Source organism: Pseudophryne corroboree, chromosome 10 (assembly GCF_028390025.1).
Source record: "Pseudophryne corroboree isolate aPseCor3 chromosome 10, aPseCor3.hap2, whole genome shotgun sequence".
Classification (NCBI taxonomy): domain Eukaryota; kingdom Metazoa; phylum Chordata; class Amphibia; order Anura; family Myobatrachidae; genus Pseudophryne; species Pseudophryne corroboree.
The window spans coordinates 342768274-342792570 of NC_086453.1; the positions used below are offsets into that span (position 1 = coordinate 342768274).

At 47.1% G+C, this 24297-nt stretch overlaps 1 protein-coding gene across 1 annotated transcript in view; it reads right to left on the reverse strand.

The window, feature by feature from the left end:
• ADAMTS15 (ADAM metallopeptidase with thrombospondin type 1 motif 15) overlaps window positions 1-24297 on the reverse strand; it is a 90639-nt gene that overhangs the window by 42067 nt on the left and 24275 nt on the right. The window contains exon 2 of the mRNA XM_063943630.1: window positions 3105-3237. Within this exon, the coding sequence (XP_063799700.1) occupies window positions 3105-3237 (133 nt within the window). The remainder of the gene's footprint in view (window positions 1-3104; window positions 3238-24297) is intronic.

Sequence of the window (24297 nt, forward strand, 5' to 3'; positions counted from 1 at the left end):
GCCCTTTGGCCAGTCCGCCAACAAAAGCCTGTGTCCAGATATTCTGGAGTGCACAATGTATGAATACCATGCAGCAGAGCCCTGAATACCCGGTCTGGCTTCATTGTTGAGACCCATGATTCCGTACATAATATATAATGAAATCATATTTCTGCCAATACCCAGTACAGCATGCCCCAATATAAGTCCTCAGCAGGTCACCCGTCCATGTGCTGTGATCTTATAGAGACCTACAGTCTCATCTATAGCCGCCTGAGGCCTTTGCAGCACTGTCTTCCACACATCTTACTCATTGGAACCATAATCCTTCTACTGTGATTCTTGTCTATAGCCCCACAACGATGTTTTAACTGCATCTGAGCATGCACCAGCTGTGATTAGTTGGCCTGTATATTATTGGCAACAGCCCCAAGGCATTAGAAGGTAGCATGGGTGGAGTGGGGAAGGGGGGTATCCAGACTCTGTTAATACTGTTGAAGAGGGTGTTCCATCTTTCCTTTCCTCCACTGTTATATACAGGGCCGTTTCTTGCAGCGGGCGAGCCGTGCAACTTCACGGGGCGCCCGCCGCAGCACTTCTGATGCTCTTCAATTCCCCCCTCCTCCCGAGTACCCAGCTAGAGGGCGGAGTTTCGCTGAATGACGCGGGTGCGTCGTGACGTCACGACGCAATCGCGTCATTCCGCGACACTACGCCCCCCGAGCTGGGTACTCGGGAGAAGGGAGGAGGGGGAGCCAAGCTGCAGTAAGGGCCAGCGCGGCGAAGACGAGGGAGAGGCGGCCGAAGAGCGTGAAGAACCGCTTCAAAAGTAAGTCAGTCTCTCTCTCTCTCTCTCTCTCTCTCTCTCTTCCCCCCCTTCCCTTGACACTTGCCGGAATGTGTAAAATGGGGACTCTTGCCTGCCGTAATGTGTAAAATGGGGACTCTTGCCTGCCATCATGTGTAAAAGGGGAACTCTTGCCTGCCGTAATGTGTAAAATGGGGACTCTTGCCTGCCGTAATGTGTAAAATGGGGACACTTGCCTGTCGTATTGTGTAAAATGGGGACAATTGCCTGCCGTAATGTGTAAAATGGGGACTCTTGCCTGCCGTAATGTGTAAAATGGGGACACTTGCCTGCCGTATTGTGTAACATGGGGACTCTTGCCTGCCGTATTGTGTAAAATGGGGACACTTGCCTGCCGTAATGTGTAAAAGGGAGACACTTGCCTGCCGTATTGTGTTAAATGGGGACACTTGTCTGTCGTAATGTGTAAAATGGGGACACTTGCCTACCATATTGTGTAAAATGGGGACTCCTGCCTGCCGTAATGTGTAAAATGGGGACACTTGCCTGCCGTATTGTATAAAATGGGGACTCTTGCCTGCCGTATTGTATAAAATGGGGACACTTGCCTGCCGTATTGTGGAAAACGGGGACTCTTGCCTGCCGTATTGTGGAAAATGGGGACTCTTGCCTGCCGTATTGTGGAAAAGGCGGACTCTTGCCTGCCGTATTGTGGAAAAGGCGGACTCTTGCCTGCCGTATTGTGGAAAATGGGGACTCTTGCCTGCCGTATTGTGGAAAATAGGGACTCTTGCCTGGTGTATTGTGGAAAATGGGGACTCTTGCCTGCCGTAATGTGTAAAATGGGGACTCTTGCCTGCCGTAATGTGTAAAATGGGGACACTTGCCTGCCGTATTGTGGAAAATGGGGACACTTGCCTGCTGTATTGTGGAAAATGGGGACTCTTGCCTGCCGTATTGTGGAAAATGGGGACTCTTGCCTGCCGTATTGTGGAAAATGGGGACTCTTGCCTGCCGTATTGTGGAAAATGGGGACACTTTCCTGCTGTAATGTGGAAAATGGGGACTCTTGCCCGGCGTAATGTGTAAAATGGGGATTTAATGTATCAAGGGTATTGCGGTGTTTGGCATAATATATATTTTTTATTTTTTTCCTGTGGTCGCCGTGATCTGTCGGTGCAAGGTCAAAAACTGTGGTGTAAGGTAGTCTATTTAGATGAGGCCACGCACATTTTAATGAGACCACGGCCATTTTATCGAGGCCACGCCCCCTTCGCCGGGAAGGCGCGTACATACCTTTTGCTTTTTATATCTATGGGGGCGCGCATTTTTTTGCTATGTCAATGGGGGGGGGGGGGCATATTTTTTAATCTCGCACAGGGATCCAAATTGGCTAGAAACAGCCCTGGTTATATAAGCAGCATGTTAAGTTTGCAGCATGTGTTTCATCTGTTTGTGCTGAAATCAAGAGATCCTGTTTGATTGTACTTTCTGCTGCAAACATATAGCGTATCTGCGAACAGTAGACAATAAGCCAAATGTAACAACCTACCTACTGCAGTGTTGCCTAAACTTTCTTTTTTTAAATGACAGATTTGAATTGCACGGTTAAATTGCCGAAATATCTGCACTCTCCGCATACAGCGATTAGATTTGGCCAAATGTCCTTGTGGCACAGGCAGTTCCGGACCTAAATTTATTTACACCCACCATGTAGCCCTACAGATGTGTCCACATACATCTTTGCTATATCCCGCCATGTATGGCACGGTTTTGCATGCCATAGACTCAGAGATTTAGCCATGCCTTGTGATTTTTCTAAATTTGCTTCTTTAATATGTTACTTTATACATATTCTATTTCTATTATGTATTTACTGGATCTCAGACAATACCAACAGCTCTCATCACAATGGAGCAAAACTTTCTAGATCACAGGTTCTCAAACTCTGTCCTCAGGACCCCACACGGTTCATGTTTTGCAGGTCACCTGTAGATTTTGGAAAAGTGACAGTTGGTGATACACAGTGCAGCTGCTGGGTGACATGGAAAACGTGAACCGTGTGGGGTCCTGAGGACCGAGTTTGAGAACCGCTCTTCTAGATGATTGTGTCCCTTCCCAGCTAACTTGTAGCGGTATCTGTGCTTTATCCAGCATTTTTCCTACAAATGTTTATGTCCCACGTTCATTTCTATAATCATCAGGGAGCTCTGTGAGACAAATGCGGGCCATTCTCTGCTGGGTCACTGACCATTAAAGTGTTCCGCTTCTGGTCATGAAATCATTACCCCCATTATCTATGTTCCCGGAAACTCACCGAGTTCATGAGCCGTAGTGAAGGCTGATGGAAGCCCGTCGTCCTCTATCACAGAGCAGCTGCGCTTAGGATCACACATTGTTCCCACATCCGCCATTCCCAGCGTGTCACAGGTGGAAGCGCCGCACAGATCCTGCAGGGAGGGGAAATAAATGTTACTCTCCAGTCTCCGTAGATTTTCCTCACATTTTTTACCCGACAGTGACACAACATCACAACCTTTCTTTTAACAGTTTTCTCATCATGACAGCAGCGAATTACTGATGCCCTGGGGTATATAAAGTGCAATGTCTGGCCACGCGGGAACAGTAATGGGAACAAATATGGCACACACCGTTCCGTACTACGCTATCCTCCAGTTTCTCATGCAGGCAGACAGCTGCACAGTGCAGCTCAGACAGTACCGAAGCGGAGTGATCATTGTGTTTGTACATTACCCACCTTTGCCAGGCATTCCTCTCCAGATGATGTTCCTGGCACCTTACATCCAGTGTTCCTTTGTGTTTGGGTAGCTTTATGTAATAGTTCATAAGTACACATAAAAGAGTTGGTCTGGCAGGCAGGGAAGGCTATGGAATTACTCATTTTCATTTGTGCCAGTTTAAGAACAATTTTGATTGTTTGAATAGTCACATTCGTTGGCAGAACCTCTCTTATTTATGGCCAGGGTCCAGTTTTTGTTCGAGGTTTCTGTTAGGGAGCATGCCTTTGCATCGTATTGGGGCACCCTGTACCCTCTTTCCTTTGCGTTAAAGGGGGATTCAGCACTTGTAAAGTGACATTCATCCACTGAAATTTCAGTGGGTGACATCCCATATAAATGTGTTATCAGTCACTCACAAGATTCACAGTATATCAGTAACAGTCAGCGATGAGGTTCCTGGGACACCTGTACAATTGCATGATGTGACAAAAAAACTGGTATATGCAAATATTGGTATTATTTCTTTATTATTATGTTAATGACTGATCCACTTCGTTATTCATAAACCTGGGGGTATTTCTTATCCTGGTTGTATGACACCTGTATGTATTTACTATTCAGTTGTATTGCCACACCTGCCTGTTATTATATTACTTCCTAACGCTCTCCTTTACCTGAGGCCCCAGGTATTATACAGTACCTGTGCCTTACCCCACCCACACTACTGACATTTGTCCTTCGTTTCACCTTCCTGACCTACTTTGCTGCACTTTCCCTGTACATTCCTGTATGAGTGCAGACAGCATATCCTGGCACCCTCCCTATATAAACACGACGGGACACGGCTGGTTACCCCACCTGTGTGGACTGGGGGCCATTGTTTCTTAAAGGTAGAACTAGTCTCAGGATTTAAAGAACCAAGACCAGGAGCAGTATTCCTGTACACATTTTAACAAGTCACTTGTGTTTTTAATGCTGTGAATTGTTGCCTTCAGTTGGCTATCTGTAATTATTGATGGACTCTGTATCTGAATGAACGTGCTGGAATGGGTTATTCTAGTTAACAGAGCATAAGAAATAGGATAAAACTTACAGTAAGTTTTGATTTTACTTCATATAACTGTGCTGACTGCTGTTGAAGACAGCACGGGGCTGTTTAATGTAGAAAGTAGAAACGTCCATTTTTTTACTTGTTTTCTCAGTTTACAGAGAGTGTTGTATTTGTGTTTAGCCCCTCCGACGTGAGGTAGTTACGTGACTGGCGGTCAGGAGCCAGTCACAATACAGACGCCGGAATCCCGCCCCCTTACAGTCCTGACAGTCAGCATGCCGACTGACAGGGACTATTCCCACTCGTGGGTGGTGTCCACGCCACCCACAGAGCACACCTCCTAATTGTCCCGATTTTCGCGGGACAATCCCGTTTTTTTTTGGAACTGTCCCGCTGTCCCTCCCACGGGCCACAGTCTCCCACGGTGGGGGGGGGGGGGGGGTAGTTGGGCGGCTCTGTCACTCGCTGCTTAGCAGAGCAGCGGTGAATAGCATGCGCACAGCGTCTATTCACTAGAGTCGGACGGAGAGGGAGCATGCCAGCAGCTCATAGAGCGCTGGGCATGCCCCCTCAATGACGAAAACCGGGGGCATGTCTCCCTAAGGCCACGTCCTCTTCCTAAGGCCACGTCCTCTTTTCCGGGCGGGCTACGGCTACACCGTGCCAAAGCCCCCCTTTCTGCAGCCAAGAAGTTGGGAAGTATGCATAGAGTGCACTCGCCACCGAGCCCGCAAATGGCTTCGTTCCACCCCCCCTTCCCCCCACTGGGCATCTCAAAGCCGGGATCCTGGCGTTGGTATGGTGACCGGCTGTCTCCTGACTGCCAGTCGCGCAAACCCAACACCCCCCAACGTAGTGTATGCACGTTAGCATAGCACGACGCGGCATGTATCCAATGTTTCATTATTCCGGATGGAATTTCTATAGTACTGTTTCCATACATTGACTCACTCAATTGCAGCTATGTGCGCTGAACAAACATTACTTTAAGAGATGAATACAGAAAGAGAACTCACACTTAAATTATACATTTCACCTTTGTCCCCTGTCTTGCACAAGTTAATTATGAATCTGACCTCAAACCTCAAACAATCATTGATTGTCTGTACTAAACTCCTGATGAATTATTGAGGGGAGTGGAACAAAGGGTAGGTAGAAATGCTATTATCTTTACAGTGTGAATGAAAAAAATATACAGGTCCAGTTTGGCCTCACGGAGGAGGGGAGATTATTACTCACTGACCCCAGAAATGGCAAATTGTCTGGATCCGTCATTCCCACAACAGTAATCTGTTTTCAGATTGTATTAGTGAATTGCCATCACACCCCATGCGGTAAGGAATTCCACTGCCTGCCACCCATAAAGAACTAATTCCTATGTCTTTCTTCCAGTCACAGTTGATGACCTCTGGGCCATGGGCATGATAAGTGCATTGTATTGACTTCAAATATGTTTATACTTATTACTTCTTCCACTACGTTTTTTTTCTTCCAAAGTGAGCACACAGTAGCTCGTTTTTCTTCACTTTACTGTATATTTAAACTGTCCATTATCGAGGTCTCCTGTGTCCTCCTTACAATGAAGATGTGGTCTTACTAGTGGTGTACACAGTGGTAATACTATGCTTCCAGTGCATTTATCCTTCATATAATGCATCTCAGGATTTTATTAACCCATGCAGACGCTGCCTGCGCCGGGACCTGAGCTGGTATTCCAGCTCAGATTTCCCAGTTGTTTTCCAAGGGATGCAGAAAAATCAGGATTCATACAGATTGATAAAGACTCTGGGCCTCACTTATAGTGGAAATTGTGTTTTCTCATTTGCATTTCAGTTACACGCATCTCAAAATACGGACAGCCTTGGATATACAACAGTCATCATCATCAACTCAAAGCAGCGGTCAGTGGCCTCTACTTGTAATCCTATATGTCGGTCTGTAGTGAGTGGAGAAGGCCTCTTTCATGTTGTCCCCACTTATACTATATGATACTGTAGGATCATATTTTTCTGTGTACTGTGTTATTATGCTGTCATCACAATGTAAGAATAACATCCTGGCAGAACGGAGATCTTTCTTATTAAATGTCTCAACAAGGATTTCTCCCTGGCGGCTCCTTTGATGGGGCCCGAGATACATTTAAAGGTGGGGTCATAAATCTGACTTCCAAATTGCAAGCTAAAGAGAAATATGTAATTGTCAATCCCTGAAGGATGTTTTCAGCAGTGCTCAAATGATAGCAATCTCCCTGGGTGACAGAACCTCGTGCAATCAGTAGAGATGAGCGGGTTCGGTTTCTCTGAAACCGAACCCGCACGAACTTCATGTTTTTTTCACGGGTCCGAGCAGACTCGGATCCTCCCGCCTTGCTCGGTTAACCCGAGCGCGCCCGAACGTCATCATGACGCTGTCGGATTCTCGCGAGACTCGGATTCTATATAAGGAGCCGCGCGTCGCCGCCATTTTCACACGTGCATTGAGATTGATAGGGAGAGGACGTGGCTGGCGTCCTCTCCATTAGAAATTAGATTAGAAGAGAGAGAGAGATTGTGCAGAGTCAGACAGAGTTTACCACAGTGACCAGTGCAGTTGTTGTTAGTTAACTTTTATTTATTTTAATATAATATATCCGTTCTCTGCTATATCCGTTCTCTGCCTGAAAAAAAATGATACACAGCAGCAGCCAGTCACACAGTGTGACTCAGTCTGTGTGCACTCAGCTCAGCCCAGTGTGCTGCACATCAATGTATAAAAGGCAAAGCTTATAATAATTGTGGGGGAGACTGGGGAGCACTGCAGGTTGTTATAGCAGGAGCCCCCAGGAGTACATAATATTATATTAATTTAAAATTAAACAGTGCACACTTTTGCTGCAGGAGTGCCACTGCCAGTGTGACTAGTGGTGACCAGTGCCTGACCACCAGTATAGTAGTATATTGTTGTATGTATTGTATACTATCTCTTTATCAACCAGTCTATATTAGCAGCAGACACAGTACAGTGCGGTAGTTCACGGCTGTGGCTACCTCTGTGTCGGCAGTCGGAACTCGGCAGGCAGTCCGTCCATCCATAATTGTATTACAATATATACCACCTAACCGTGGTATTTTTTTTTCTTTCTTTATACCGTCGTCATAGTGTCATACTTGTTACGAGTATACTACTATCTCTTTATCAACCAGTGTACAGTGCGGTAGTTCACGGCTGTGGCTACCTCTGTGTCGGCAGTCGGCAGGCAGTCCGTCCATCCATAATTGTATTATTATTATAATATATACCACCTAACCGTGGTTTTTTTTTCATTCTTTATACCGTCATAGTGTCATACTAGTTGTTACGAGTATACTACTATCTCTTTATCAACCAGTGTACAGTGCGGTAGTTCACGGCTGTGGCTACCTCTGTGTCGGCAGTCGGCAGGCAGTCCGTCCATCCATAATTGTATTATTATTATAATATATACCACCTAACTGTGGTATTTTTTTTTCTTTCTTTATACCGTCGTCATAGTGTCATACTAGTTGTTACGAGTATACTACTATCTCTTTATCAACCAGTGTACAGTGCGGTAGTTCACGGCTGTGGCTACCTCTGTGTCGGCAGTCGGCAGGCAGTCCGTCCATCCATAATTGTATTATTATTATAATATATACCACCTAACCGTGGTTTTTTTTTCATTCTTTATACCGTCGTCATAGTGTCATACTAGTTGTTACGAGTATACTACTATCTCTTTATCAACCAGTGTACAGTGCGGTAGTTCACGGCTGTGGCTACCTCTGTGTCGGCAGTCGGCAGGCAGTCCGTCCATCCATAATTGTATTATTATTATAATATATACCACCTAACCGTGGTTTTTTTTTCATTCTTTATACCGTCGTCATAGTGTCATACTAGTTGTTACGAGTATACTACTATCTCTTTATCAACCAGTGTACAGTGCGGTAGTTCACGGCTGTGGCTACCTCTGTGTCGGCAGTCGGCAGGCAGTCCGTCCATCCATAATTGTATTATTATTATAATATATACCACCTAACCGTGGTTTTTTTTTCATTCTTTATACCGTCGTCATAGTGTCATACTAGTTGTTACGAGTATACTACTATCTCTTTATCAACCAGTGTACAGTGCGGTAGTTCACGGCTGTGGCTACCTCTGTGTCGGCAGTCGGCAGGCAGTCCGTCCATCCATAATTGTATTATTATTATAATATATACCACCTAACCGTGGTTTTTTTTTCATTCTTTATACCGTCGTCATAGTGTCATACTAGTTGTTACGAGTATACTACTATCTCTTTATCAACCAGTGTACAGTGCGGTAGTTCACGGCTGTGGCTACCTCTGTGTCGGAACTCGGCAGGCAGTCCGTCCATCCATAATTGTATTATTATTATAATATATACCACCTAACCGTGGTTTTTTTTTCATTCTTTATACCGTCGTCATAGTGTCATACTAGTTGTTACGAGTATACTACTATCTCTTTATCAACCAGTGTACAGTGCGGTAGTTCACGGCTGTGGCTACCTCTGTGTCGGAACTCGGCAGGCAGTCCGTCCATCCATAATTGTATTATTATTATAATATATACCACCTAACCGTGGTTTTTTTTTCATTCTTTATACCGTCGTCATAGTGTCATACTAGTTGTTACGAGTATACTACTATCTCTTTATCAACCAGTGTACAGTGCGGTAGTTCACGGCTGTGGCTACCTCTGTGTCGGAACTCGGCAGGCAGTCCGTCCATCCATAATTGTATTATATACCACCTAACCGTGGTTTTTTTATACCACCTAACCGTGGCAGTCCGTCCATAATTGTATACTAGTATCCAATCCATCCATCTCCATTGTTTACCTGAGGTGCCTTTTAGTTCTGCCTATAAAATATGGAGAACAAAAAAGTTGAGGTTCCAAAATTAGGGAAAGATCAAGATCCACTTCCACCTCGTGCTGAAGCTGCTGCCACTAGTCATGGCCGAGACGATGAAATGCCAGCAACGTCGTCTGCCAAGGCCGATGCCCAATGTCATAGTACAGAGCATGTCAAATCCAAAACACCAAATATCAGAAAAAAAAGGACTCCAAAACCTAAAATAAAATTGTCGGAGGAGAAGCGTAAACTTGCCAATATGCCATTTACCACACGGAGTGGCAAGGAACGGCTGAGGCCCTGGCCTATGTTCATGGCTAGTGGTTCAGCTTCACATGAGGATGGAAGCACTCAGCCTCTCGCTAGAAAAATGAAAAGACTCAAGCTGGCAAAAGCAGCACAGCAAAGAACTGTGCATTCTTCGAAATCCCAAATCCGAATTCCGAGCCCACCCGCTGGCGGTGATGCAGGGCAGTCTGGAGCGACTGCTGATGCTGACATCTGGTCCGGACTGAAGGACCTGACAACCATTACGGACATGTCGTCTACTGTCACTGCATATGATTCTCTCACCATTGATAGAATGGTGGAGGATTATATGAGTGACCGCATCCAAGTAGGCACGTCACACAGTCCGTACTTATACTGGCAGGAAAAAGAGGCAATTTGGAGGCCCTTGCACAAACTGGCTTTATTCTACCTAAGTTGCCCTCCCACAAGTGTGTACTCCGAAAGAGTGTTTAGTGCCGCCGCTCACCTTGTCAGCAATCGGCGTACGAGGTTACATCCAGAAAATGTGGAGAAGATGATGTTCATTAAAATGAATTATAATCAATTCCTCCGCGGAGACATTGACCAGCAGCAATTGCCTCCACAAAGTACACAGGGAGCTGACATGGTGGATTCCAGTGGGGACGAATTGATAATCTGTGAGGAGGGGGATGTACACGGTGATATATCGGAGGATGATGATGAGGTGGACATCTTGCCTCTGTAGAGCCAGTTTGTGCAAGGAGAGATTAATTGCTTCTTTTTTGGTGGGGGTCCAAACCAACCCGTCATTTCAGTCACAGTCGTGTGGCAGACCCTGTCACTGAAATGATGGGTTGGTTAAAGTGTGCATGTCCTGTTTTGTTTATACAACATAAGGGTGGGTGGGAAGGGCCCAAGGACAATTCCATCTTGCACCTCTTTTTTTCTTTTCTTTTTCTTTGCGTCATGTGCTGTTTGGGGAGGGTTTTTTGGAAGGGACATCCTGCGTGACACTGCAGTGCCACTCCTAGATGGGCCCGGTGTTTGTGTCGGCCACTAGGGTCGCTAATCTTACTCACACAGCTACCTCATTGCGCCTCTTTTTTTCTTTGCGTCATGTGCTGTTTGGGGAGGGTTTTTTGGAAGGGACATCCTGCGTGACACTGCAGTGCCACTCCTAGATGGGCCCGGTGTTTGTGTCGGCCACTAGGGTCGCTGAGCTTAGTCATCCAGCGACCTCGGTGCAAATTTTAGGACTAAAAATAATATTGTGAGGTGTAAGGTGTTCAGAATAGACTGAAAATGATTATGGTTATTGAGGTTAATAATACTATGGGATCAAAATGACCCCCAAATTCAATGTTTTAAGATGTTTTTTAGGGTTTTTTGAAAAAACCACCCGAATCCAAAACACACCCGAATCCGACAAAAAAAATTCGGTGAGGTTTTGCCAAAACGCGGTCGAACCCAAAACACGGCCGCGGAACCGAACCCAAAACCAAAACACAAAACCCGAAAAATTTCAGGCGCTCATCTCTAGCAATCAGTACATGCATATCTTATTACAGAAGGATTTCATGCAGTTAGTACATACAGTACATCATCAGGAGGAGAGTGAAGGATTGTGGGTGAGATTCAAGGTTATTAAATGGATAAATCTGGATTTAGATGATGCTCATCTTGTCCAGCTGAACCTACCACCTGCACACAGTGGAGGCAGCAGCTCTATCTGCTGAACCTATCACCTGCACACAGTAGAGGCAGCCGCTCTGTGGGCTGAACCTGTCACCTGCACACAGTGGAGGCAGCCGCTCTATGGGCTGAACCTGTCACCTGCACACAGTGGAGGCAGCCGCTCTGTCTGCTGGACCTACCACCTGCACACAGTGGAGGCAGCCGCTCTGTGGGCTGAACCTGTCACCTGCACACAGTGGAGGCAGCTGCTCTGTCTGCTGAACCTGTCACCTGCACACAGTGGAGGCAGCTGCTCTGTCTGCTGAACCTGTCACCTGCACACAGTGGAGGCAGCCGCTCTGAACCTATCACCTGCGCACAGTGGAGGCAGCCGCACTATTGGCTTAACCTGTCACCTGCACACAGTGGAGGCAGCTACTCTGTCTGTTGAACCTGTCACCTGCACACAGTGGAGGCAGCTGCTCTGTCTGCTGAACCTGTCACCTGCACACAGTGGAGGCAGCCGCTTTGAACCTATCACCTGCGCACAGTGGAGGCAGCCGCACTATTGGCTTAACCTGTCACCTGCACAAAGTGGAGGCAGCCGCTCTATGGGCTGAGCCTGTCACCTGTACACAGTGGAGGCAGCCGCTCTGTCTGCTGAACCTATCACCTGTACACAGTGGAGGCAGCCGCTCTGTCTGCTGAACCTGTCACCTGTACACAGTGGAGGCAGCCGCTCTATCTGCTGAACCTGTCACCTGCACACAGCAGAGGCAGCCGCTCTGTCCGCTGAACCTGTCACCTGCTGTGATCCCTCCATTCCCACCGGCAGCTACATCCGCCATAGATTTCTATGGGGAATGCGATGCTGCCAGACTTACCAATATCTGGAATGCCAAGCATTACGGATATACTGGCCCACCCACAGCTACCGCCACCTGAATATGGCGGTAGCTCATTGTAGCCTATGGGCTACAGATAACGTTCTGAATATGCGATCATTGATAAATGGGCCCCTTTATGTATAAGTGGCTACACTGTCGCCTGTCTCTCCTCCTATGGCAGTACATTACACTGCTTTACCTAATGTATTCCCGTAACCCCTTGCAATTGATGTATGAGTAGGAACTGACCGCACTGCTGTATTATTCCATTCAGCTGTAATTTGTCGTGGGGCCGGTACATTGGGTGTGAGGCTTTTGGGTGGCACACGGATGTATATTCTGCCAGCTGGGAACTGTCTCTATCAGAAAGGAAGGTTTCTTTACTCACTGACAACTCTGACTCGTCTTACACACATCACTGCGTATTCCGGATGCTATCAATCCATACATACACTGAATAACACTATAGGAGGATGAGGGGGGATGCATAGTGTTTGTATCAGATGATGGATGAGGCTTGTGATCGTTGGATGCCTGAAATCTGCGCTCAGCATATATTTTTCTTTATAACACGGCCAAGTCTGAAATACAGTACAATGCTTTGGCTACAGCCCAGCGTCAGATGGACGAAGCTGTTTCTCAGGTTATAGATTAGACAGACACAGAGGAGGATGGCCTATATGAAACTCAGGACGCTCGAGGTGCAGTTAAAAATCTTTTGGGGTGTTGCTGCGCACCTCTTGGCGGTGTTCGTGCAGCAGCTGAAGTTCGTCTCACAGTTTACACAGTCAGACAAGCTTGTGTGTACCAGGGAAGGGGTTAGTAGGTTGTAGCAGTAGTAGTAAATATTGCTGAGTACTTTTCATACATACAGAGGTGTTATTGAAGTGTACTGTACCTACTGTAGAAGAGCTTTGTCTACGTTGCAGCCAATGGCTGTCTTGCGTTCTAGCTCTCCTGAGATCCTTTAGCTTCAATATCATCTGAACACATTGACTGTATTTATTCATAGGAAATATGCAAGCGTTTTCCACGAGTAACTTGGGCAGCCTGAGGATAGTCTCTCCGCTCACTAACCGCGGACAGCGGTGACTGAGTCATTGGTCACATGATCCCACACTACTGCTTACAGAGCCGGATAAATATAGAACACTAAGCACTCATCTACCTGTATTTACTATGTGATTCATACTAGGGAAGAAGCCACAGTATTCTACCAAACCCACATCCAGCAACAGGCTGGATACAAGGTGGATACCTCTGGAAGTCTGACTCCAGTTTGGGATCATGGCTACATTGCACACTGGGGGTCATACCGAGTTGATCGTTTGATAGCTACTTTTAGCAGCCGTGCAAATGCATAGTCGCCGCCCACGGGGGAGTGTATTTTCACTTTGCAAGTGTGCGATCGCATGTGCAGCCGAGCGGGGCGAAAACATTTTTGCAGTTTCTGAGTAGCTCTGGACTTACTTCACTTCAGTCTTTTTGGTCCCGGAATTGAAGTCAGACACCCGCCCTGCAAACGCCTGGACACACCTGCGTTTTTCCAAACACTCCCTGAAAATGGTCAGTTGACACCCATAAACGCCCTCTTCCTGTCAATCTCCTTACGAATGGATTCTTCGTCAAATCCATCGCCCAACAACGATTTGCTTTGTACCCGTACGACACGCCTGCGCATTGCGGTGCATATGCATGCGCAGTAGTAACCTGTTTGATGCGCTGTGAAAAATGGCAGCGAGCGATCAACTCGGAATGACCCCCACTAAGCAGTTGGGACTCACACATAAAGAGCCTAATTCTGAGTTGATCGCAGCAGCAAATTTGTTAGCAGTTGGGCAAAACCATGTGCACTGCAGGGGGGCAGATGTAACATGTGCAGAGAGAGTTAGATTTGGGTGGGGTGTGTTCATACTGAAATCTAAATTGCAGTGTAAAAATAAAGCAGCCAGTATTTACCCTGCACAGAAACAAAATAACCCACCCAATCTAACTCTCTCTGCACATGTTATATCTCCCCCCCCCCCCCCTCCTGCAGCGCGCATAGGGGGTCATTCTGACCCGACCCGTTCGCATGCTGCAGTTTTTCGCAGTGGTGCGAACGGGTCAGAACTGCACATGCGCAGCAGCCGCAATGCGCAGGTGCGTTGCTGCCAGGCGATGGGGAACGCCAGGCAGCGACTGATCTTACGAGGATTTCAATGGCAACGGCGATCGCAAAGTGACTGACAGCAGGAAGGCGTTCCGGGGTGGCAACTGACCGTTTTCTGAGAGTGGAGTGGAAAACGCAGGCGTGTCCAGGTGTTTGCAGGGCGGGTGTCTGACGTCAATTCCGGGACCTGACAGGCTGAAGTGATCGCAGTGGCTGAGTAAGTTCAGAGCTACTCAGAAACTGCGCAGAATGTTTTTGTACAGCTCCCCTGCACATGCGATCGCACACTTGCACAGCTAGAATACACTCCCCCATAGGCGGCGACTATCTGATCGCACGGCTGCAAAAAGCTGCAGCGTGCGATCAACTCGGAATGACCCCCATGGTTTTGCCCAACTGCTAACAAATTTGCTGCTGCGATCAACTCTGAATTATCTGTATTCTTTTATAGCAGGCCTGGCCAACCTGTGGCTCTTCAGCTGTTGCTAAACTACACATCCCAGCATGCTCTGCTACAGTTTTAGTATCCCTTGATAGCAAAACTGTGGCAAGGCATGCTGGGATTTGTAGTTTCACAACAGCTGGAGAGCCATTTGGTCGGCAGTGCCGGCGTATTGGGATCGTGTCCGCAGATGTATGGGCGCGCTTAATTCTCATCAGTCTACTTACAGTACTTGTCCTTCTTACCTAAGAGGCATACTCACCTACTCTCCCGGAAGCTGCGGGTGGCTCCCGTTTTTTGGGGTAGCCCCCCGCACCCCTGGAAGAGTAGGCAGGTCTCCCGCATCCTGCTCGCACCCTAGTGATGCGGGCAGAATGGAGAGATAATCTCACGTATTCGCGGGTCCGTGGGGTGGGGAAGGGGTTAAAATGATGCAAATCGCGGCATTTTAGCCCCGCCCCTTCCCGCGGACCCGCAAATTGGGGCGTTTCCCGGTGTGGGGCGGGGCTTGATGATGTCACAGCATGGCCCCACCTCTCAAAGTCTCCTGCAGCGTCTCCTCTCCGGGTTTCTCCCGGAGTAAAGAAATCTGAAGTAGGTACAGTAAGTATGCTAAGAGGCCTCTCTGGCAGTGAAACTTAGGGTGAGATGTAACTATCAATCCTTATAAAGAGTGCAGGAGTTGCCCGTAGCAACCAGTCAGGGTCTATGGTAGTCACTCCGAGTTATTCGCTCACTAGCAGTTTTTAGCAGCCATGCAAACGCTATGCCGCCTCCCACTGGGAGTGTATATTAGCTGAGCAGAAGTGCGAACGAAAGGATCGCAGAGCGGCGGCATAATTTTTTGTGTGCAGTTTTAGAGTAGCTCAAAACCTACTCAGCGCTTGCGATGACTTCAGACTGTTTAGTTCCTGTTTTGACATCACAAACACGTCCTGCGTTCGGCCAGCCACGCCTGCGTTTTTCCTGGCACACCTGCGTTTTTTCGAACACTACCTGAAAACGGTCAGTTGACACCCAGAAACGTCCACTTCATGTCAATCACTCTGCGGCCAGCAGTGCGATTGAAAAGCTTCGCTAGACCCTGTGTAAAACTACATTGTTCATTGTAATAATACGTTGCGCGTGCGCATTGCGACACATACGCATGTGCAGAAATGCCGTTTTTTTGCCTCATCGCTGCGCTGCGAACGAATGCAGCTAGCGATCAACTCGGAATGACCCCCACTGTTTTTTCAGATGTTAGTAAAACCTTAGAGGGTTGGAAGAAACTAATAGGCCCTACACACTGGCCGACATGACTGCACGATATGAACGATCTCGTTCATTAATGAACGAGATAACGTTCATATCGGGCAGTGTGGAGGCACCAGCGATGAACGATGCGCGGCCCCGCACTCATTCATCGCTGGTGCCCCGTCGGCTGTGCATGCAGGCCAATATGGACGATCTCGTCCATATTTGCCTACAGGTCTATGGAGCCGTGTGACGCGGGGAGTGAAGTAACTGCCCCCCGCCGCCGGGTCGCCCGTCGGCCGTATCCGCCGTCGGGCAGCTCGGCGGCGGGTCGGCCATTGTGTAGGGCCCATAATAGTAACAAAGTGATTAATGGCTCCCCTGACAGATTGGTAAATTACTGCATGACCGTATCGGTCTCTTAAAGGAATCACTAATGGATCTAAGCAACACATGACGAACAGCCGAGGTCATAGGCTACAACTGGAAAGTGCACTCTGCAATCTGTAATTACCCCTCACACATCATTAATATTCTACCAATTGTTCAAGCATAAAAAAATATATAGATCTAAAACAGTAGCACGAGAATACGTTTCATGGATTTCAAACTAAAGCTGCCAAGTTATACTCTACACAGGCGTTTGACGGAATCGGAGGTAAATTGCAATGTGGACGGACTGAGCGGATTTCAACTAACCGGGCATGCACCAAAGGCGAACGGAGTCCGCTAGTGGCACAGGCGTATGACGGAATCGGAGGTAAATTGCAATGTGGACGGACTGAGCGGATTTCAACTAACCGGGCATGCACCAAAGGCGAACGGAGTCCGCTAGTGCCACGGATTGATCCATCTGTCGGCGAACCACACTATCCGGGAAATGGGTTGTTCAAGGCGGTGACCAAGATCCTGATACAGACGTGGTTGGAGTTAGTATTGCTGTTGCTTACATAGAAGCAGCAGCCATTGCACTAATATGATGATGCAGCAGGGGGCGTCACGCCTGCCTGAATTACTGGGCTCAGCTGCATAACAGGACGCAGCATCGGATCATTTGCGCCACCATCGGCCGGCTGTGTGACCTATCGGGTCACGCAAGCCGACAGCCGCAGCAACGGCAAAGGCCAGGAAATCTCCGTCTGTTTGGCCACGCCACTCCACCGCAAAGGCGGATAGACGCCTCCGTTTTGAGAAACAGAACCCGTTGTTGCTCCCAAGCGGCAATAGACTGTCAGTTACTGACAATCTGATGCCGCAGTGCGACCGACAGCGCAGACCCATGTACAGAACTGATCTGTCTTATGTTAGTGTCTTAGGAGTGGCAACTTCAGTGCTCATTCGCAGTGATGGAAATGGAACCTAGTCAGCTGGATCTCCTGTACCAGGCAAGGGCTGATGTTAATCCCACTGCTAATGATGACAGCTGCGGGCGTAAGAACAGTGGGCGGGACTTCCACACAGGGTCGGAATGGCCCACAGGGGAACAGGGGAAACCACCGGTGGGCCCCACTGCCTGTGGGCCCTCCCCTTCCTCTAGGGATCAAGTTCCAGACTATCCTAGTGCACTGGATTTATGCATTATACATATGTTACATTATACTTCACAATAATTTGGTTTATTATATATTTACCAAGGGGCACAGAACATGTAATGTTTAGTCAAACCTGTGTGGTGGCTGGCCACGCCCCAGTGGAACCTGGCTACACCTTTAAGCATGGGCTCCTACAGAGGCTGATTGGCCACAGGGCTTACAGGGAAGATCCCCGGTGGGCCGACGCACCCGTGGGGCCTGTTTTGTTTGAGGACATGTGGTCCTTTTTATAGACATAATGAATAAGATGCAAAATAATTTGCATATATGAAAATGACTTTGCCACTTAGCCTGTGATTGCAGATGATCTAGTGTATGTTCTGCCTGCCTGCTTGGCTGACATATAAGATTGAGTGAATATAGTGAGTGACTGAGATACGGTTTGTGTAATAAGCAAGAAAATATATATTTCTAAAGAATTATATAGTTTCCTAAATTCTGAAGGTGTATCATATAATGTGCTCATAATATTTAATTTTATTTCTTTTTAACTTCCCCCTTGATGCTGGACATGCCCACTATCTGGAAAGTCTTGGGGGGAGGGTGCTGCTGCCATGGCCTATGGCTAGACCTTACACCTCTGGTGCTGCCCACTAGTACAAATTTTTCCAGGGACGCTTTTTGTTCCCAATCCGCCCCTGGGCTCCTATAGCAGCATTCCCCCGGTGGTCCCTTCATGCCCCAGTCCGACACTGCTTCCACATGCAGTCGCACAGATTTAGAATATACACCGCCGGATTCTCACATTAGGATAAAGTAGTAAGCAGGCTGCAGCAGCCAAATGCGTTCGGCTCAATCAGATGCACAGTCATTTTACAGTCTATAGACGCACAGTCATTTTACAGTCTATAGACGCTCAGTCATTTTACAGTCTATAGACGCTCAGTCATTTTACAGTCTTTAGACGCTCAGTCATTTTACAGTCTTTAGACGCACAGTCATTTTACAGTCTATAGACGCTCAGTCATTTTACAGTCTATAGACGCTCAGTCATTTTACAGTCTTTAGACGCTCAGTCATTTAACAGTCTTTAGACGCACAGTCATTTTACAGTCTATAGACACTCAGTCATTTTACAGTCTATAGACGCTCAGTCATTTTACAGTCTATAGACGCACAGTCATTTTACAGTCTATAGACGCAGTCATTTTACAGTCTATAAACGCACAGTAATTTTACAGTCTATATACGCACAGTCATTTTACAGTCTATAGACTTCCTTTATTAAAATGATTGATAGTTATTCCCTGTATAAATGAGGTAACATAAATCACTAGGGTTACCTGAAAGTAGACACATTCGGGCAGGGACGTGCGGTGAGCTAAATGGCTCAGGAGGCACTGTCTAGCACCAGAGACAGATTTAAATGCAATATATGAGCTAAAGGATACAGGAAAGGCTCTGCCTCACCTGCCTCACCCCACCGCACGTCACTGCATTCGGGGTATATGTAACAGGGTCAGAGTTTGCCGGAGGTGCGGGATGCCGGCAAGAATGGTGTACTTCAGGTTTGTGTATAATACTTGCAGTCCATACTTGCCTACTTTTGAAAACTAAAATCAGGGAGATTACAGTAGCATGTGCCGTGCAAAGCGCGGCGTGCCGCCATGGGGGCGTGTCAAACTCTACCCAAAGGGCGTGTCTAGTTCCACAAATAGGCGTGCCTATGCTTAAATGCTTGTTGTTGCAAGATTTTTCTATATAACATTAGTAACAATATATTTTGGGAAGTTTTGCAAGTATTGATACTAACATTACTGACTGAAATACAGGGTTTCTTATTTGCAATATGTTTTCGCTGTGATATTTCTTTTCTTCTCACTCAGCACAATATACATGGTAAATGTGATGCCTACTGTATGCAATAAATTCCAAATGCAAGTTGACCGCGTGTGAATTCATGCCTAAACATATAATGATTATTTTGGTGTTATAAATGTTATTTTTATTGGGAACTCTGGATTGTCTGCATCTTGTAGGCACGACCTATATTTATTGGATGTGCTATTTTCCATTCCATTGCAGCATTAACCAAATCATTACAGATACCAGCTGCTCTAATTAAACAAATGTGTTTAACTACAGAAAGATTATACTAACAACAATTCTTACACCACCACCAGCAGCAGCAGCAGCAGCAGCAGCAGAGGCATGCTATGGGTCAGTGCACACCAGCACAGATAAGAGGAGTGTGTGATCAGGTACTGCTATCTCTCTCTCTCTCTCTCAGGGGATACACAAGGGGGGTAATGAGAGCCGTCAGCAGTGATTCCTGAGCAACTACAGCAACTCACTGTTCTTGCAAAGAAACTCCTTAGTGTCACCCCTGACAGAATCTGAAGAATCCGGGAGAATTGACCTATAAAGCAGGGGATCAGGAGATTTATGGCTGAAACGGGAGGCTCCCGCAGGATACGGGAGGCTCCCGCAGGATGCGGGAGGGTAGGCAACTATGACTTGCACTATAAGACATTGGGGGCCAAATGTAATAGAGTGAGAGTTTCAAAAAGTGAGAGATTTGGTAAGGTTTTGCAGGGTTTTTTTTAAAGTGGCAATCATTTACACAGCAAGATCAACCTGGCTTTGCTGTGTAAATGATTGCCACTTTAAAAAAAAACTGCAAAACCATACCAAATCTCTCACTTTCTGAAACTCTCACTCTATTACATTTGGCCCTATATCTGAGAAATGGGAGGATTTCCTGACACGTAGGTAATTTATATCATTCTTCATGTGTTCTGGCTGCAGGCAGTCTTACCTATGTAATGTAACCACTGCTGGAAACACATATCTGTGGTGAACTGGAAGCTGAACACGAGCCTGTAATCATCTTTAATTTCTTCTTGCGGCTTCACACAGGAGTATCACATGAGAAATCACATCAGTAGTGACAGAAACAAGACACCATAGAGGAAAAGCAATCCTAGGTGAACGTGGCCACGGCTGTATACTAGTAACTGCACAGTCTTTACGCCTCGGATGTGGTGCAAGTCTCTGTATTATCTAACAGGGCTTTGGGCCTAAATCAGATCTGATCACTGGGGGTAATTCCAAGTTGATCGCAGCAGGAAATTTTTTAGCAATTGGGCAAAACCATGTGCACTGCAGGGGGGGCAGATATAACATGTGCAGAGAGAGTTAGATTTGGGTGGGTTATTTTGTTTCTGTGCAGGGTAAATACTGGCTGCTTTATTTTTACACTGCAAATTAGATTGCAGTTTGAACACACCACACCCAAATCTAACTCTCTCTGCACATGTTATATCTGCCTCCCCTGCAGTGCACATGGTTTTGCCCAACTGCTAACAAAATTCCTGCTGCGATCAACTTGGAATTACCCCCACTGTTGTGTTAAATCACACAGCGGCCGATTATCGACTGACTGCGCATGTGTATGCACCGCAATGTTCAGGCGTGAGCCGAAACAGCGACAGGATGGGCGAAAATTTTGATCGCTAGGCGCACGCAAGGCAATTGACAGGAAGCGGACGTTTGTGGGTGGTAACTGGACGTTTTCTGGGCGTGTCAGGAAAAACGCAGGCGTTCCCAAGTGTTTTCAGGGAGGGTGTGTGACGTCAGCTCCGGCCCCGATCAGCCTGTTTGTATTGCACTGTAGGAGTAAGTCCTGGGATACGCACACACTGCACAGACTGGAAAAATCATTCCATGGTGAGTTGAGATCGGATTTACAGCTGTCCGCTGTCTGGCAAAGTTTTCGCATGGCGTACACATGCATTCGCACACTTGCATGGGGGGGATCAGGTCTGAATTAGGCCCTTGATAGGGACTGGGAATGTGCCTATGGGATTGTACAGCATGGGTGAGGCACATGCTGTGACTTCGTCATTGTTCATAAGGGTTAAATAGGTGTCATGGTAACCCACAGAGCGGGGAGAAGATGCTGTGACCCCTGACTGACATAGGGGGGCATTTATATGTTTTAATCTTGAGAGCTTTACAGGGCAAAACACAGGCTGACAGGCAGCCTTGCAGGGGGCATGCTCAGACGCATCCCTGTGCGGACATGTCACTCAGCCGGCACAGCGCTCATCCAGGTCTGTCAGCGCCTTCACAGATGCCTGTCAGCACTTCTTATCCATCATGATCTGCACTGCGCGATGCTCTGCAGATCACAGCAGGATATGTGGAAGCAGGCTTTACACTAGAGTAATTAATGCACTATTATACTAGAGCATTTCACTTTACTGTACGCTACACTACATCACTTACATGCACTCTCCAGGACACAGCCGGGGGGTCATTCTGATCTGACTACTGCTGTGCGTTTTCTCACAGCGGGCGATCAGGTCTGAACTGCGCATGCATATGCACCGCAATGCGCAAGTGCGTCTGTCTGCAGCAACGGGGAGCGCCGGGCATCACCGGGATGGTGCGAACAAAGCGATCGCGCGGGTCGAACGCAAGGTGACTGACAGGAAGAGGCCGTTTGTGGGTGGCAACTGACCGTTTTAGAGGAGTGTCCGGTAAAACACAGGAGGATCCAGGCGTTTGGAAGGAGGGTTTCTGACGTCAGCTCCGGCCCCGATCATCGGAGCGGCTGAGTAAGTCCTGGGCTGTGCAGAGACTGCACAAACTTATGTTTGTGCAGTTCTGCTACATATGCGATCGCACCCCTGCACAGCAATTTCCCCTCCCCCTGTAGGGTGCAAAAAATGCACCCTAGTGATCAGGTCTGAATTAGGCCCCAGGTCTCCACACTTGCCGCCCATTATAAAGTGTTACAGTCCTGTCCAGGGATGACTGTATAGGGCAGGCCTCGCCAACCTGTGGCTCTCCAGCTGTTGTAAAACTACAAGTCCCAGCATGCCCTGCCCAGGGAATGCTAAAACTGTGCCAGGGCATGCTGGGATGTGTAGTTTCAAAACAGCTGGAGAGACACAGGCTGGCCAGGCCTGCTGTAGGGGATAGTGCAGGGTACCCAACCATGCCCCAAATCATGATTTACATGTAATCTGGAGGCAAATAAAATGTCTCAACTATCTTAAAAGGAACAGGTCGCCCCTTTGATCTGTTTTTAACTTCTTCCCTGAGAAAGTCTTCACTGGAATGAAACGCGTCAGCTCCAATAGTTTCACACATCCGTATCAGGCTAATGGAAGACTGGAGCTCCTTCAACCTGCACACACAGCATCACAATCCGGCAAGCAAGCGCTGCCAGTACCTGGAAGTCATTTTACATGAACATCATAACGTTTAAAACTTTCGTGTTCCCCACAACAGAATGTAGCAACAAATATCACCCCCACCTGAACAAATCGTTCATAGTACAAAGGACCAGAACTGTAACATACCAAGTGCAGACAGTATTCCTATCTACCTGATCACTGTACTGCTGTATCGATAGGAGGATGCCCCATAGCAGGCAAGTCACGTCTCTTAGGTCAAAAGCATAGATGCAATTAAAATGCACCACCCATACACGAATGTGCCAAGTCCCGGAGCATGCACAGTGCGAAACACGTAGTATGCGCTCCGCAAACATGTTCAGCTCAGCACCTCTAAGTCAGTGTATCAGAGAACAGCTATGGACAGTGATATTCTCCAGTAGCCTACCATAATATTCTACTTGCCCACAATGCACCTTACTCATGCACTGCTGTGTAACCCGGCATCTAGCTCTTTGCATCACTGACCCTGTGCCATAACACTCAGCACTGAGCTTTGATGTGTCCAAAATTACATTTCTAAATCGCCCAAGAATTACAAATGTCCAATTTGCAGGGGACACCCTGCAGCTCTTCATTGTGCTGTAATCACAAGCGGTTTCTGTCCCTGATGACAGGGTAATGGCTTGGCGCCCAACACCTGCACCGACACACTGACCCCAGTCTGGCTGACACAGTGAATAAAATGGACGTATGCCAGGTTACGGTGTAGTGGGACATAGAGGCTTATGGCAGGGTAGAAGAGCTCTGAAGAATATGTTGCCACATTATAATAGTCCTTAGTACTACATCTTGCTGACATAGTCATAATATATATAACATGCTGACTCCTCACCACAGACTGCTGCCTATTAAACACAGTAAAAGTGTGGGGTTTGTGCATAGTGTAATTATAAATACCAGCTCATAATGCTTGTAAAACATAATAAAATATCAAGTTGCATCATACTATTCACAGGCATCACCCTGCCCTATGTTTTGCCAGATGAGATACCGGATACTACTACTTCTGTTCACTACCAGCCTCTAGTTTCTATTGTCTCAGCATTATCCTCTTCCTCTAGACTGTAAGCTCAGGTAAGCAGGGCCCTCTCTACCCCGTCTCATGTCTGTACTTTTCCCGTCTACCATAAATGTCTTTGCTTGTTGGTGCCTTATAAAGAAACATCTTGTATACTGTGCAAAATTATGGGCACCATATTACAAAAAGTATATCCTGGAACTAGACATGGTTCAGAGATGGGAGACCAAATTGATTAAGGGGATGGCCCGCTAGAATACGAGGAAAGGCTTGCTAGGCTAGGCATGTTAACACTGGAAAAAAAGGAGATTAAGAGGGGACATGATTAACATTTACAAATATATAAGGGGTCAATACACAGAGCTAGCGGGGGAATGTTTTTGGTAAGATCATCACAAAG